Source organism: Raphanus sativus, chromosome 8 (genome assembly GCF_000801105.2).
Source record: "Raphanus sativus cultivar WK10039 chromosome 8, ASM80110v3, whole genome shotgun sequence".
Lineage (NCBI taxonomy): Eukaryota > Viridiplantae > Streptophyta > Magnoliopsida > Brassicales > Brassicaceae > Raphanus > Raphanus sativus.
In genome coordinates this window covers 26284740-26297989 of record NC_079518.1, presented here as the reverse complement: position 1 = coordinate 26297989, position 13250 = coordinate 26284740, and the positions used below count along the sequence as shown (strand labels likewise).

At 31.8% G+C, this 13250-nt stretch overlaps 1 protein-coding gene across 1 annotated transcript; it reads right to left on the bottom strand.

The window, feature by feature from the left end:
• Positions 1-2608: 2608 nt before the first annotated feature.
• On the bottom strand, positions 2609-6284 carry LOC130498907 (myrosinase-binding protein 2-like). Its single transcript, XM_056992733.1, has 5 exons — positions 6087-6284; positions 5505-5966; positions 4942-5424; positions 4115-4843; positions 2609-3777 (listed from the first exon to the last, which is right to left on the bottom strand). Exons 1-5 carry the CDS (start codon positions 6282-6284, stop codon positions 2848-2850), a joined length of 2802 nt encoding a protein of 933 aa, XP_056848713.1. The 3' UTR covers positions 2609-2847.
• Positions 6285-13250: the final 6966 nt, after the last annotated feature.

The window sequence follows — 13250 nt, the reverse complement described above, 5'->3', positions numbered from 1 at the left end:
TAAAAAATATAAAACCATTCAAAAGAATATACTATAGTTTCCAGCAAGAGATTAGAGATTATTTTATGAGATGAAAATGTACATGTGTAGTTTCTTATAATCTTACATATATTATTATACCTTCAGATATATAAAGTTTTCCAATTAAAATCTACCGTGTTTGCCATATATTCAAGGGTGGTAATATTTATTTTTACATTGGAACGTTAGGCAAGGTGGTTCCTGCTGGAGAATGGAAGATCATTGGTTTTTTATAAGTACATCTATCTTATTAAAGCTGAAGTACAATTTCGATGTGTTTGGATACTTGGATAAGAGTATTAAAAAAATTTGGTGTGTTTGGAATCATGGATTGTAGTCTTTTAAAAAAAAAAATTTTGTTTGGAAACAAAGATAGTAGTATTAAACAGAAAAAGTAATGGGCTTAAATTATTAAGTCCATTATAAAAGAATGTTGTCAATATATATAAAAAACATACAATACAAAGCCCAATTTGAAATACCAACTCAAATTATGATTATATTTCATATTAAGTTTTTAAAATATAATATATGTAATTATTTATATGATGATACATATTAAATACTATAATTATATGATTACTTATATGATGGTACATCAAAAATACGATTAATTATATGATGAAATTATACGATATATAATAATGACTAAGGATGGGTTTTCAGACATCCATACAGGTTTGATTCTCATCGGTTTGTGTTTCAGGTTTTCGAGGTCAAATATTTCAGTCCTATTAGGATGTTTCTAAATTTTTGTTTAAGTTTGATTCGGATCTTTGCGGGTTTGGTTTGGGTTTGGATAACCTATTTAAATTATTTTAAAGTTTTAAATCACTATATATTTTAAATTTCTCAAAATCTGTAAATAAAGTAATATATTATTCTCAAGTGTTTTAGACCAATTTAAAAGTATCATTCTTGATGTTTTATATACGTTAAATATAAAAATAATTAATATATAAGTATATAAATTTATTTTAAGATAAATTCAGGTACACAAATACTTCGGTTCGGATCCGATTCGGTTCTCTAACTAACACAATTTTGAATAATTTGAATATTTAATTAATTTATGTTCAGGTTTGGTACTATATTTACGGATTGGTATCAGTTATGTTCTTCAGATTCATTTTGCCAAACTCTAATAATTACATGAAAAACAAATATCATCATATTTTTTAAAATATACATCCGCGGAGGTGCATAGATCAAAGTCTATAATCATTTATTTTAACAACAAGCCAAATAAATATGTTGATTGAAGAGCGAATAAAACAAAATTAGAGAAATACATAGTTTACCAGTAGACACTCTATGCGTCGAATTTATTATAAAGAAAATTTTATTAAAATAAATAAATTCAATAATTACAAACAAATAATATATTTTATAAAAGTGAAAAATAATACCCATGCTTTCGAAGCGCGGGTCAAAATCTAGTTTAAATATATATATAGTGACTATATTTCTCGGTCAAAATACAGTGATTATATTTGCGTAATTATATATACAATGTTTATGATGTCAACAAAAACCATGCTAATTAGAAAATATTAGTCTCTAAGTGCAGATCAAAGTATAGAACCAAAATATTTTAAAGTTGGCCTAACTTCCCAAAAGAACTGAATCAACTAAATATTTTTATCTGAAATATTTAAATTTAGCCAAATTATTTGATATTTGATCTAAAATATGATATTCGCCAGAATTATTTAAAACCAGGAACTAAGCCGAAATCGAATTAAACTCAAAATGTTAACTTTGTTATCAGAACCAAATTGAAAAAATGAAACCAAACTCAAATTCATAAATAAGGACTGTAACCAAACTGGAAGTAAACTGAAAAGCAGTGTTTTGAAACCTGATTTGAACATTAAACCAAACAATTTTCCGGGTCACCAAGTTATTGGGTCAACCGGATTAACAAATCTATTAATTTTTTATATAATAATATATTAGTTATTGAAAATATATAAAATATTTTATGTTTCTAAAAACATTTAGAAAAATACTTAACCTTAGTTTTCTTAGTTTTTTTTATTTTAGTTCAGATACAAAATATCTACAAAAAAATGTAGACTATTCAAAAAAAAATTGTATCAATTTAAGAGTCATGACATATATAAAATTATTCTTTAAATCCAAAATAAGTTGAAAGTAAAACATAAAATTATAATAGCTTATCGATAAGATAAATAAACTAATAAAAAATTTAATCAACTGATTTTTTTAATATATTCATAATGGACATGGTCTTATGATATATTTTTTAAAAAAAAATACCTAACTTTTTAAATAGAATACAAAACATATTCTAATAATATAATTGAAATAATCTAAGAGAAAAATAAGTAGAAAGTATGTATTGGCTCAACAAGTGGTTCAATCGATAGCCGGATTCCGGATTTAAACGGTTTTTTGGGTTTTATCGGATTTTTAAATTATAATTTTTCCTAAAATTTAAATCGGATTACATGCCGGGTCATCAGGTTTACCGGTTCGGCCGCATATCTCAGTCGGGTTTCAACACACTGCTGAAAACAAAAAAAAACATTATGGAATTGAATTGAAAACCAAATGTCTGGTCTAATTATATTTAGAACATACCAACGGTTTAATAATTTGGTAGTAAAAAGATAATCCCGCGCTTTCAAAGCGCGGGTCAAAATCTAGTACATTATTTGAAAACCCAGTTATACTCTTATTGATTGGATTTATTCCAGAGAGACCAAACAAACACACATAAAATGTAGACATTTCTAAAACACACAAGCAAAGGACCTCTTAAAACTCACAAACCCACCAAATACGGAACAGTCTTAAATCTTAAGCAGAGTCTACTCCATAGAAAAAGATGTCCTCATAACGACCGTTGGTCGGAGCTTTCCCTCCATGCATCAACAACCCTTTTTTGCCATCAATAGACGCGGTTGTGGATGCGATCCATCCACCAGGGCTATGACCTTCCTCAAGTTTCTCCCACAACAAACTTTCAGTGTCCAACACGAAAGCCCCACCGGTCAATTTCCCGGGACCAAAATGAGCCTTTGGGTCCATCTCAATCTCACCTCCAGATATTATTATATGTTTCCCAACAACCGCTAGCGCAAACACGCTTCTCCCCCACGGCTTTTCACCCCTTGTTTCCACTTTAGTCCACTTTCTTTCAACTAGATCAAAGCAGTGAACGTCATCTACTTCATCCCCAATAAACCCATACACAACCCAAATCTTCCCTTTCACAACAGCGAGTCCCGCTCCACCTCTAGGTTTGCAAGACGCTCCTGGATTCGGAAGCTCGGTCCACTTCTGATCACGGATGTTGTAAGCATGGAGTGTGTTGACACGTACCGTAGTACTCACTCCACCGAAGATATAGATGTTATTGTCATCAGCAGCCATTGAGTGGAAGCTACGCGGTGCAGGTCCTTTATTTACGTGAGTTACGAGTTTCCACTCGCTTTTAACAGTATCGTAAGAGTAGAAACCATTGTAAGTACGGTGGCCATCGCGGCCACCAAAGACATAGAGTGTAGTGCCGATGGCTACCATACCAACGCCTAAGCAAGGTAGCTCGGGAACATCACCGTCTGGATCAGCTACCGACCATCTGTGATTCTTGAAATCGAATAAATAGAGGTGCCGATCGATGTGAAAATTTGGCGTTAATTCTCCTCCAAAAGCGTACATTTTGTTTCCAACCATTGCAATAGCATGAGAACATCTTGGTCCAGGAGTCTTTCCATTTTGCTCCACCTAATAATAAGAGTCACCACATGTTTCATAACACAATTAATATATAAACCAAACCCAAATAGACAGAACCAAACATACATATACATGTAGACAAATAATAAAAACAAAGACAAACTGGCTTGCAAATAATTTTTCATGTTGACAAATGATAAATATAAAGACAAACTGAACCAAAATCTATTCTAATTTTTTGAAAAAAACAATATTTTATTTTAAAAACAAATTAAAATCAATATTTACTTTTATCTTTTTTTAATTCAAAGACGAACTGACCAAACCGAATCAAAAGTACTGACTGAAAAAAATGAATAGAACCAAACCGATACTACGAACGTACCTGGATCCACTTGCCATGCAACATCCTCGGAGGTGAAGCCACTGTATAAGCTCCGATAGAATGAAGAACGTCGGTTGAACTTCCATGAAAACCGGTGATTTTGCCACCTTCGAGCAAGGACAAATTCGCTGACGTCATTCCAAACGGATGAGAGGTGATGCCCTTCAGTGTCTTGAACGTAAGAGACGTTATTATCTCCGTCTTCGAGCCAAAGAGTTTATCGTAGTAAACTTTCACAGATGTGATGTCGTCGCCTTGACCTACCTCGAACTCCTCTGTTCCTAGAGATGTCTTTTGTCCGTGCTCGTGTGTCACTATTCTACCGTCTTTCTCGTATTCAAACTTGATATATGAGACACCGTAATTGCCTTGACCAACAAAAACTTTTCTTACGTGATCAAAAGCACCATCATCGAATGTTGCTTCACCCTTTCCTCCTACAGCTTCCACTTTGTTGACATTGGATGGAGAAGAGGCTGTAGCTGCAGCAAAATGTGCACCGATGGCATCAATAGCATAGCCACCACGTCCATGGAATCCAACAAGCTTTCCTCCGTTTTCGCCTTTGAACTCGAATTCTGTTCCTTTCGTCTCACCGAACAATGGAGACGTAAATCCTTTGGAGGTTGTGAAGTATATCGATGTAATAAGCGTTGTATCATAGCTGAAAATATGCTTGTAGCTTCCACCAACGGCTGTGATGTACTCAGTCGGATAAGGCACGGAAAACTGTATTTTATTTGAAAGTAAAAACATCACTGATTAATTTTGAACCTATTGAATAATAACAAAAAAAATTTAAAAACATATAAATTGTATATTTTAACCTCTTTTAGCTCTCCACGATTCGTCCCGTGTTCACGGATTTCAACTTTCCCATTCTTTTCATATTCTATCTTGATATAAGTTACACTGTATTCATCTGCGGCGATGGTTATTTTCTTCACGCCGTCCAAAATACCATCGTCAAATGTGTTTCCCTTGTTACCTCCGAGCGGTCCCATCGTTGTGGTAGTGGGAGCTGGAGCTGGAGCTGGAGCTGGAGCAGGAGTAGGAGCTGGAATTGGAGCTGGAGGTGGAGGTGGAAGAGGGGCAAAATGTGCACCAATAGCATCGACAGCATCACCGGACCGACCACAAAACCCGACAAGCTTTAAATCTTTTTCCTCGAACACAAATTTCCTACCAGCCACATTGCCAAAAGCAGGGGACGTTCTTCCTTTTGATGTCTTAAACCTAAGCGATGTAAGATAGCCATCTATGGTTCCCTCCACTGACGTAATATGTTCATTAGGGTAATCCACCACAAACTGCAACCAAAAAATATTATATTAAAAAAAAAAACTCAATAACCACAAAACTAAGCAAATTTTAAATCAACAATTAGTACCTCTTGTGGAACCTCTTGTCTCTTCCCATGAACATGTGGCACCATTCCTTGGCCTTTTGCATACTCAAACCTGACGTAACTCACAGATTTACCACCACGGCCAACCAGTATTTTTCTAACACCGTCAAAAGCCCCATCGTCCCAAGCACTCCCTCCGTTCCCACCTTCACGGTTAAAGTGCTTAAGAGGAGACTTCACAGCGAAGAAATGAGGACCAATGGCATCAAGAGCTTGACCAGAACGTCCATGGAAACCAAGAAGCTTTCCACAATCTTTACCCTCTAGCAAGAATTCTCTCCCATCTGGTTTTCCAAACAACGTCGTATGACCGAGTATCGGAGACGTCCTTCCATGTGAGGTTTTGAAGCGTAAAGATTTGATCAGCATTGCTCCATAGCTGGAATCGCGTTCGTAGCTTCCACCAACAGATGTGATATATTCGTTCGGGTAATCCACCGAGAACTAGATTTCATTTTCATTAGAAACAACAAATGTACAATGTTTCAGTTAAAAATAATAATAATAATAATAAAGGCAGGTAAAGGTAACATATTGAAGAATAACAAAGTCAAGATCTATAACCTCTTGAAGTTCTCCACGAATGGTTCCATGTTCACGGGTTTCAAATTTTCCATCCTTTTCGTACTCAATCTTGATATAAGAAACACAGTCCCAGTCTTTTCCCACCGTTATTTTCTTCACACCATCGTAAACCCCGTCGTCAAATGGTCCGCCCTTGTTACCACCCACCGCTCCCACTTTTTCAGACATTGTTTCCATCTTCTAGCTTCAAGGAAAGATTGAACTCTTTTTTCAAAACCACACTAACTAACAACAAAATGGATGGGCTAATGGGTAAAGAAAGACAGAAGAAACGGAATAACATAAAACTCTATTTATATATTACTATAGAAAAATGTAGTAAATGTCTTTAAATATTGTTTCCATTGAAATATTATTTCTCAGGCTCCATTACTGGGAATAATTTTACAGGACAATGTAAGTATGTCTCCTATGAGTCTTTGACATGATTGAACTCAGTCACATACATGAAAGAGGAAAATCGTGAGGAAACTTGTACTAACAAAGAGGGAGATATAGAGAGAAACCTAACTCTTGAGGGTTGTGTTAATCTTATATTAAAAGCTGCTAGTGAGAGTGATATGGGATTATGAGTACTGAGAGTAGTGCCTATTTATTGACACTCAATGTCGCTTTTTTTCTTTTACATTTTACTTGTTTCACCAGTTAAATTTAAACCAAACAAATATCACTCACACATTACACATCATCGACCATACATCTCAGATATTTTTTCCTTTTATCCTAATAATCCCCTATATATTAATTGAGAAACATTTCGGAAATTAGAACCTTAGTTTTGTATTAATTAAAAAAAACCCTTATCCTACGTGTCATTCAATTAGAATGTTCAATTGTCCTACGTGTCATGATTATATTGAAATTGAAAAAATGAATGGTCCAATTTAATTTATTTCTGTCACTAGAAAAATTAAATGAGACCTATGATATCATATCATAGTTTTTGCATATGTTTATATGATATCATATCATATCTCCGACATCCTCGCTTCTACCAGCCGGAGACTCGCCGATTTCGCAGCCTCCTTATCCCTCTCCTTCGAGTTTCATCTCATGTCGGCGTAATCGGAGACGTGACCCATCCAAGTCGATTCGAGACGAGGCCCGGCGAGGCTGTGGTGGTTCACTGGATGCAGTACCGGTTATACGACATCACCAAGAGCTATCTTGATGCCGTGGAAATCATACGGAGGCGGAAACCGAGTCTGGTGACGGTGATGGAGCAGGAACTGAGCTGCAACGACGATGGAGGAGGAGGCTGCGGTGTTGTTCGACGCGCTTGGTCCGGTTTTCAAAACCATGGCGACGATGATGGAGGAGGAGGCATGGTTTTGAAAACCTGACCGGACCGGTCCAACCGTAAATCGTTAAGTTAACTGAGTCCGGGTCAATTTAAATTAAACCGGCTAACTCGGTTAAAACCCGGCTAAACCGGTGACTCGGGTCAGTAAAGAAAACCGGTTCATCAAAATATTAAATATCGTTTACTAAGTTTGATATAGAAATGGTAACTTCTTGATTTGATTACAGATTCTTATCTTTTTGTTTGAAAATCCAAATCATTTATTTCCTTTTATAGTTTTTTATATATTTTTTTCCTTCTCTTCATTATACACATCTATAACAATAAATTATTATCTACTGATGGTCACGTCTATTATAACTTATATGTATACCATCGTGGTCACGCGTAAAACAATAGTGATCACAAACATTATTATTTAATAATTATTTTAATTATATGTTTCATTTATAAATTATAACATCAAAGATTCATCCTTTCGATGGATTTGTGTATCTTCATGTTTTAATTCAAGTAATTTACAGGGGAAAAAAGAAGAAAAAAAAATTATAACATCAAAGGTTTCTAGGTGTCCTCTCCGGTTATCAGATTTGCACTTATGTATATGCATATATAAATATATATATGTATAAAACAAAAATCACTGAAAACCCGGTTGAACCGATTGTCGGACCGACCGATCGCCCAGTGATAGTTCCAAATCAGTGACCGGTCCGATTTTCAAAACATTGTGAGATATTCACCGTGGAGCAGATCGTGCTTGCGACGGAGATAAGAAACATTGTTGGAGGAAAAAGGAGGAGAGTGGTAAGGTGGAAAGAGGAGCTGAGTCGGGTCGGTTTTAGAACCATTTCGCTTCGAGGAAAAACAAATTTGACTAAATATGTATATTGACTTATTAGAAGAAACAATAAAGGATTATTAACTTAATGCACTTAAAATAAATGTTAAATATACACGTTCTGCGTTTAGACACTAGATACGAATTGATGGAAACTTAGTCAATATGTAGTTACGGAAAATCTTTATCACCAAGGCAAAAATTAATTACATTTATTTGGGAATTAAGGAAAATCTTTATCAACCAAAGAAAATCTTAGTAACTAATGGTAAAAATTAACGACATGGACCTGGAATAAGACCAACACCCATTAAACATATAATAAAAAATAAGCATAGAACAGTTTTAAATTTTAAATTATTAAAAGAAATTAAAATATCACATTTATTATATAATAAAAAGTAGATTTTTCTTATAAGTTATATTTTGAATTTTTTGAAGCGACTATAAACGACATAATTATTAAATATCTCACTCTATTTTTTTATGATCAATGGCTTAATTGTTTTTGTTATAACAAGATATAAATGATCATAAAATCGTATTAACATCAATATATATATATATATATATATATATATATTATTTTAATATTGTTTAGTTAAACTATATACATGTAAAAATATATAAATATGTTAATTTTGAAATTGCATTGAAAAAGTATTGGTACCTTAGTATTTTAATTTTAAAATTTTCATGACAAAAAATATAACATCAAAATTTTTGGGATTAATGGTTTAATTGTGTTGTTACATCAAATATACAAACGTTAATAAACCATGTGAGTGAGAAGTCTTAATAACAAATATTTATATTAAAAATATAATATATTTATTCAATATCATTGAAATTTATTATATACCATATACAATAAACAAAATAATTATTTCGATTTATTTACCATAAAAATATTGTAAATAAGAAAAAGTTATTATTTGTGTGATTACTCTGATCTCCCAAATATAATTGATTAAAAATTATTACTTTTGCAAGTGTAAGATTTTTTTAATTAATATTTTCAAAAATCTTACAAGAAATCAATAAAACGAAGATTTGTGTAGAAGTAATTAAAATCGAGTTATTCTTGGGTTTATCCCCTAAGGTGAATTTCTAAGTTTACCAACCAATACTAATTTGTTATTTGATATTTGATATCTTTTAAAAAGAAAAACAAAATAATAAAGAATTTAATTATATAATGTTTTTAAAATAAATAAAAAATAAAAAACCTAAAAAGTAGTAATAGTTGCAAGAAAAAAATTGTTAACGCCGTCACCACAATACTAAACCATAAACCCTCAATCTTTGGGTAAATCCTCAATTTTTGGGTAAATCTTAAATCCTAAAAACATTAAAAATGAAGTCCTAATAACACTAAACCATAAATCCTAATCAATAAACCCTGAACCCTTGAGTAACCCTTGAATTAATGATAAACTCTAGGGTTCATAGTTTACCAAAGGATTTAGGATTTAGTGATTACGATTTAGATTTAGTGTTATTAGGATTTCATTTCTAATATTTTTAGAGTTTAGCATTTACCCAAACTTTTAGAATTTACCCAAGAGTTTAGGGTTTAGTATTGTGTTAACAGTGTTATCAATATTAGTTTTTTTTTTAAATTATTACTATTTTAGGTGTTTTTATATTTTTATTTAAAATATATAATATAAGTTAATTTCGTTTCCTTTTTTAAAAGTTATCAAATATCAGATAACCAAATATTATTTGTTGATGAACCTAGAGATTAATCCTAGAGAGTGAACCTAACGAGAACATAGATTGCACAAATTCATCCTAGGGAGTGAACCTAAGAAAACATAGATTGCACAACAAATTTGCTTTCCTAACCCTAACTCTCCTTTCAATTCGTAACAACACCGACAAAGAATATATGAAAATATCGATTGACAATCTGAAATGGTAATGGTTTTTAAGTTGATCCCACTTTTTCGTAAATGGGTCTAGAATAGTTTTTAATGATTAAGTAAGTGAGCCACGTACATAGTAAAATGTGTTTTGGTTTAAAATTTATTGCATACACAAATTTAATATGAACTATCATCATTTTGTTTTAAATTTTGTTAAATATAGTATTGGGCGAAAAATCCAAATACAAAAAACCGAACCAAATCACGATCCAAAAAAGTAGTACTGAACTTTAACCAAAATTGGTTAGATATCCAAATGAGTTCAAAATTTCGGGATATCTGAATATATCTAAACCAGATTTATATACTTAAATATATTAATTATTTAAATTTAATATCTAAATTAATATACAAAATATATAACATTTTTCTAAGTTGCTTAAAATACTTTGAAATATATACAAAATAGTTACAAGTACATGTTTAAAATAGCTAAAAGATATTTAAAATACCTAAAATACTTAAATTATCTATTTATTTCTTATCAAAATATTTAAGCTAAACAAATTTTACGTTAAGTTTAAGTATTCTGGCATACATTATTAAAATTTATATGTTACATAATATTTTTATTTTTATATTTGAAAAATTTAAGAATATATAAACTTTAATTTTCGGAAAAAATTAGATAGGTTATATAAACCCAAACCCGAAACAATAACGCAACTCCAAACCAAACCAAACCAAACCTGCAAGGATTCAAACCAAACGGTACTCGAATTCCCACCTCTAATCATTTAAAAAAAATATTGATAAAAATGTATATTATCTATAATTATTTAAATACAATATGTTTTAAAAAATTCACTTCCACAGAATGTGGATTACCTTTAAATTCAATATTTTAATATTGGTTTTTTGGCCCAAGTACAATCAACAACATAACAATGGCAAAGTAATAAAATTAATATTACATATAAATATGGTTAAACTTGGCAATTTTGGCTTAACAAAACCAATATTTACTTATATTCGAAACTGTTGAACAAAAATACACAGAAAAAAATCATGCAAATTTCTAATTTTGTTTCCGAAAATATAATCTCATCCCGCGCAAGGCGCGGGTCTTATCCTAGTTGATATTATTTATCTGCCTCAATTATTATTTTTGGAAAAATCATTAACGATTACATTAGTTATTAATATCACCTAGTAAATTTAATTCGTTAGGTCTCGGGAGGGACGACCGATTTACGCCTAACGCAGTTCTAAACTTGGGCTATTATTAATTGTTTGTATTGCTTTTAAAAATGCAGTGAAATCAGTTCACTTAAGATCCACTTGATGAACATTCAATCACGTCTGTTTGGTTAACACTTTGTATGTTGCATGTGTATACAATTTCTTTTTTTTGGAAAAATATGTATACAGGTTGATCATGCAAGACAACAAGATGGTTTTTGGATCAAGTATTGTAACTGATTCCAGTCAATTGTTGTGACTGCTAATCACCTATTTGTTTCTTGTAGATCAAGTATAATCATGTTAAAATACAGACATGACCGGTTGGGTTATCATCACTACAACCGGCTCTAGCATCAAAAGTCTGCAAATTTGGTTAGTGATCACTCCTCCTAAGCGGCATAAACCATCTTGTACTATATATTATCCTGTTTTCTGATTGGCAAGTACCACTAAATATTTTACCCAAAAAAAGTACCACTAAATAATCATTGTATACATTTTATTTAGAGTTTAATTTATTAAAATAAAAACTGTAAACTAAAAGAATAAAAAGAAGAATGATGAGAAAACTTGTGATGTGAACAGACACTATATGAACTAGTATCATTCAACGATAAGGAAAAGTAACTGAAGGAAAACGGTTACAAATAATATAAACGTGGGAGAAATGATCTACAACTCCAAGTGGAAGTAGTTAAAATGCTTTAAAAGGACATGAATTGATACCCAAAAAAAAAACAAGACCTCTGAATTCTCTAAAGGAATTTAGTTTTAAGCAATTTGAAATTTGAATTAAACTAGTCCTGATTTAAAAAAAATACAAAAACGTTAATATTGATCATACATGCATACAATATATTCTACAAATATCAAGCAGTTTGATTGAAAAAATAATCTAGAAAATATTGGAATTGTTCAGAATGAAGATGCTATTCTTTACTGTGGCACCAGTTTTACAATAATTTTGTCGAGTCTTGTGCTACATGAAAGAAGTAAGCAAGCATACCCCCATAAGAATCCAGTACACATCATTCAGTCTATAGACAAACTAGTCGGCAAGGACCGCAACAGAATCTCATAGTTTTGGTTTGGTTCGCACAAAGATGATAGTAATTAAAATTCTACAACCAATGTCTTATAATATTTTCCAAAACATAGATACAACCATTATAAAAATGCAAGGCCAGTTTTCAAAAAGAAAAACCATTATAAAAATGTTATTTTGTTTAGAATGATTTCACATTTTTCAGGAAAAAGGAAAGAAAGAAAGAGACAAGCTTGTAAGAGTAAGGTGTGACATTATATGCTATTTGGTGAATGAAAGAATAATACAGCTTGAATATTGGTCCACACATAAACAGTTATCAATATCATGACAAAGACGGTAGCTTGAAGTTTCTCAAACTGAATGGAATATGAGAATAATATATTTTGAATATTGCATCTACAAGTGTTTCAAAAAAAAAAAAAAAAAAAAAAGAATATTGCATCTACACATAATCAGTTATCAATAGCATGACATGACAATGACAGGAGCTTCTAGTTTCCCAAAACTCAAGGGAAGCATGATAATAATACAGCTTGAATATTGCTCTACACAAAAACAATTATCAATATCATGACTAAGATAGTAAAATCTTCAAGTTTCTCAAAACTCAAGGTAAGTATGTGTTAGTAAAAAAAAAGTTCAAAAAGGTAACTATGTTTTAATATGTTCAAGGAAGAATAAACGAGAAGAAACACTACAAGAAACAATGAAGCTTTTCAACTTCTAAGTTATGTGGGTTCTTTTGGTGTTTCTATGGGGTTTTGGCCAGGTTTTAAAATGCTCATCAAACAACCCCTGTTCTCTGATACAAGCTCAAGCACCACAGTTCTTCACA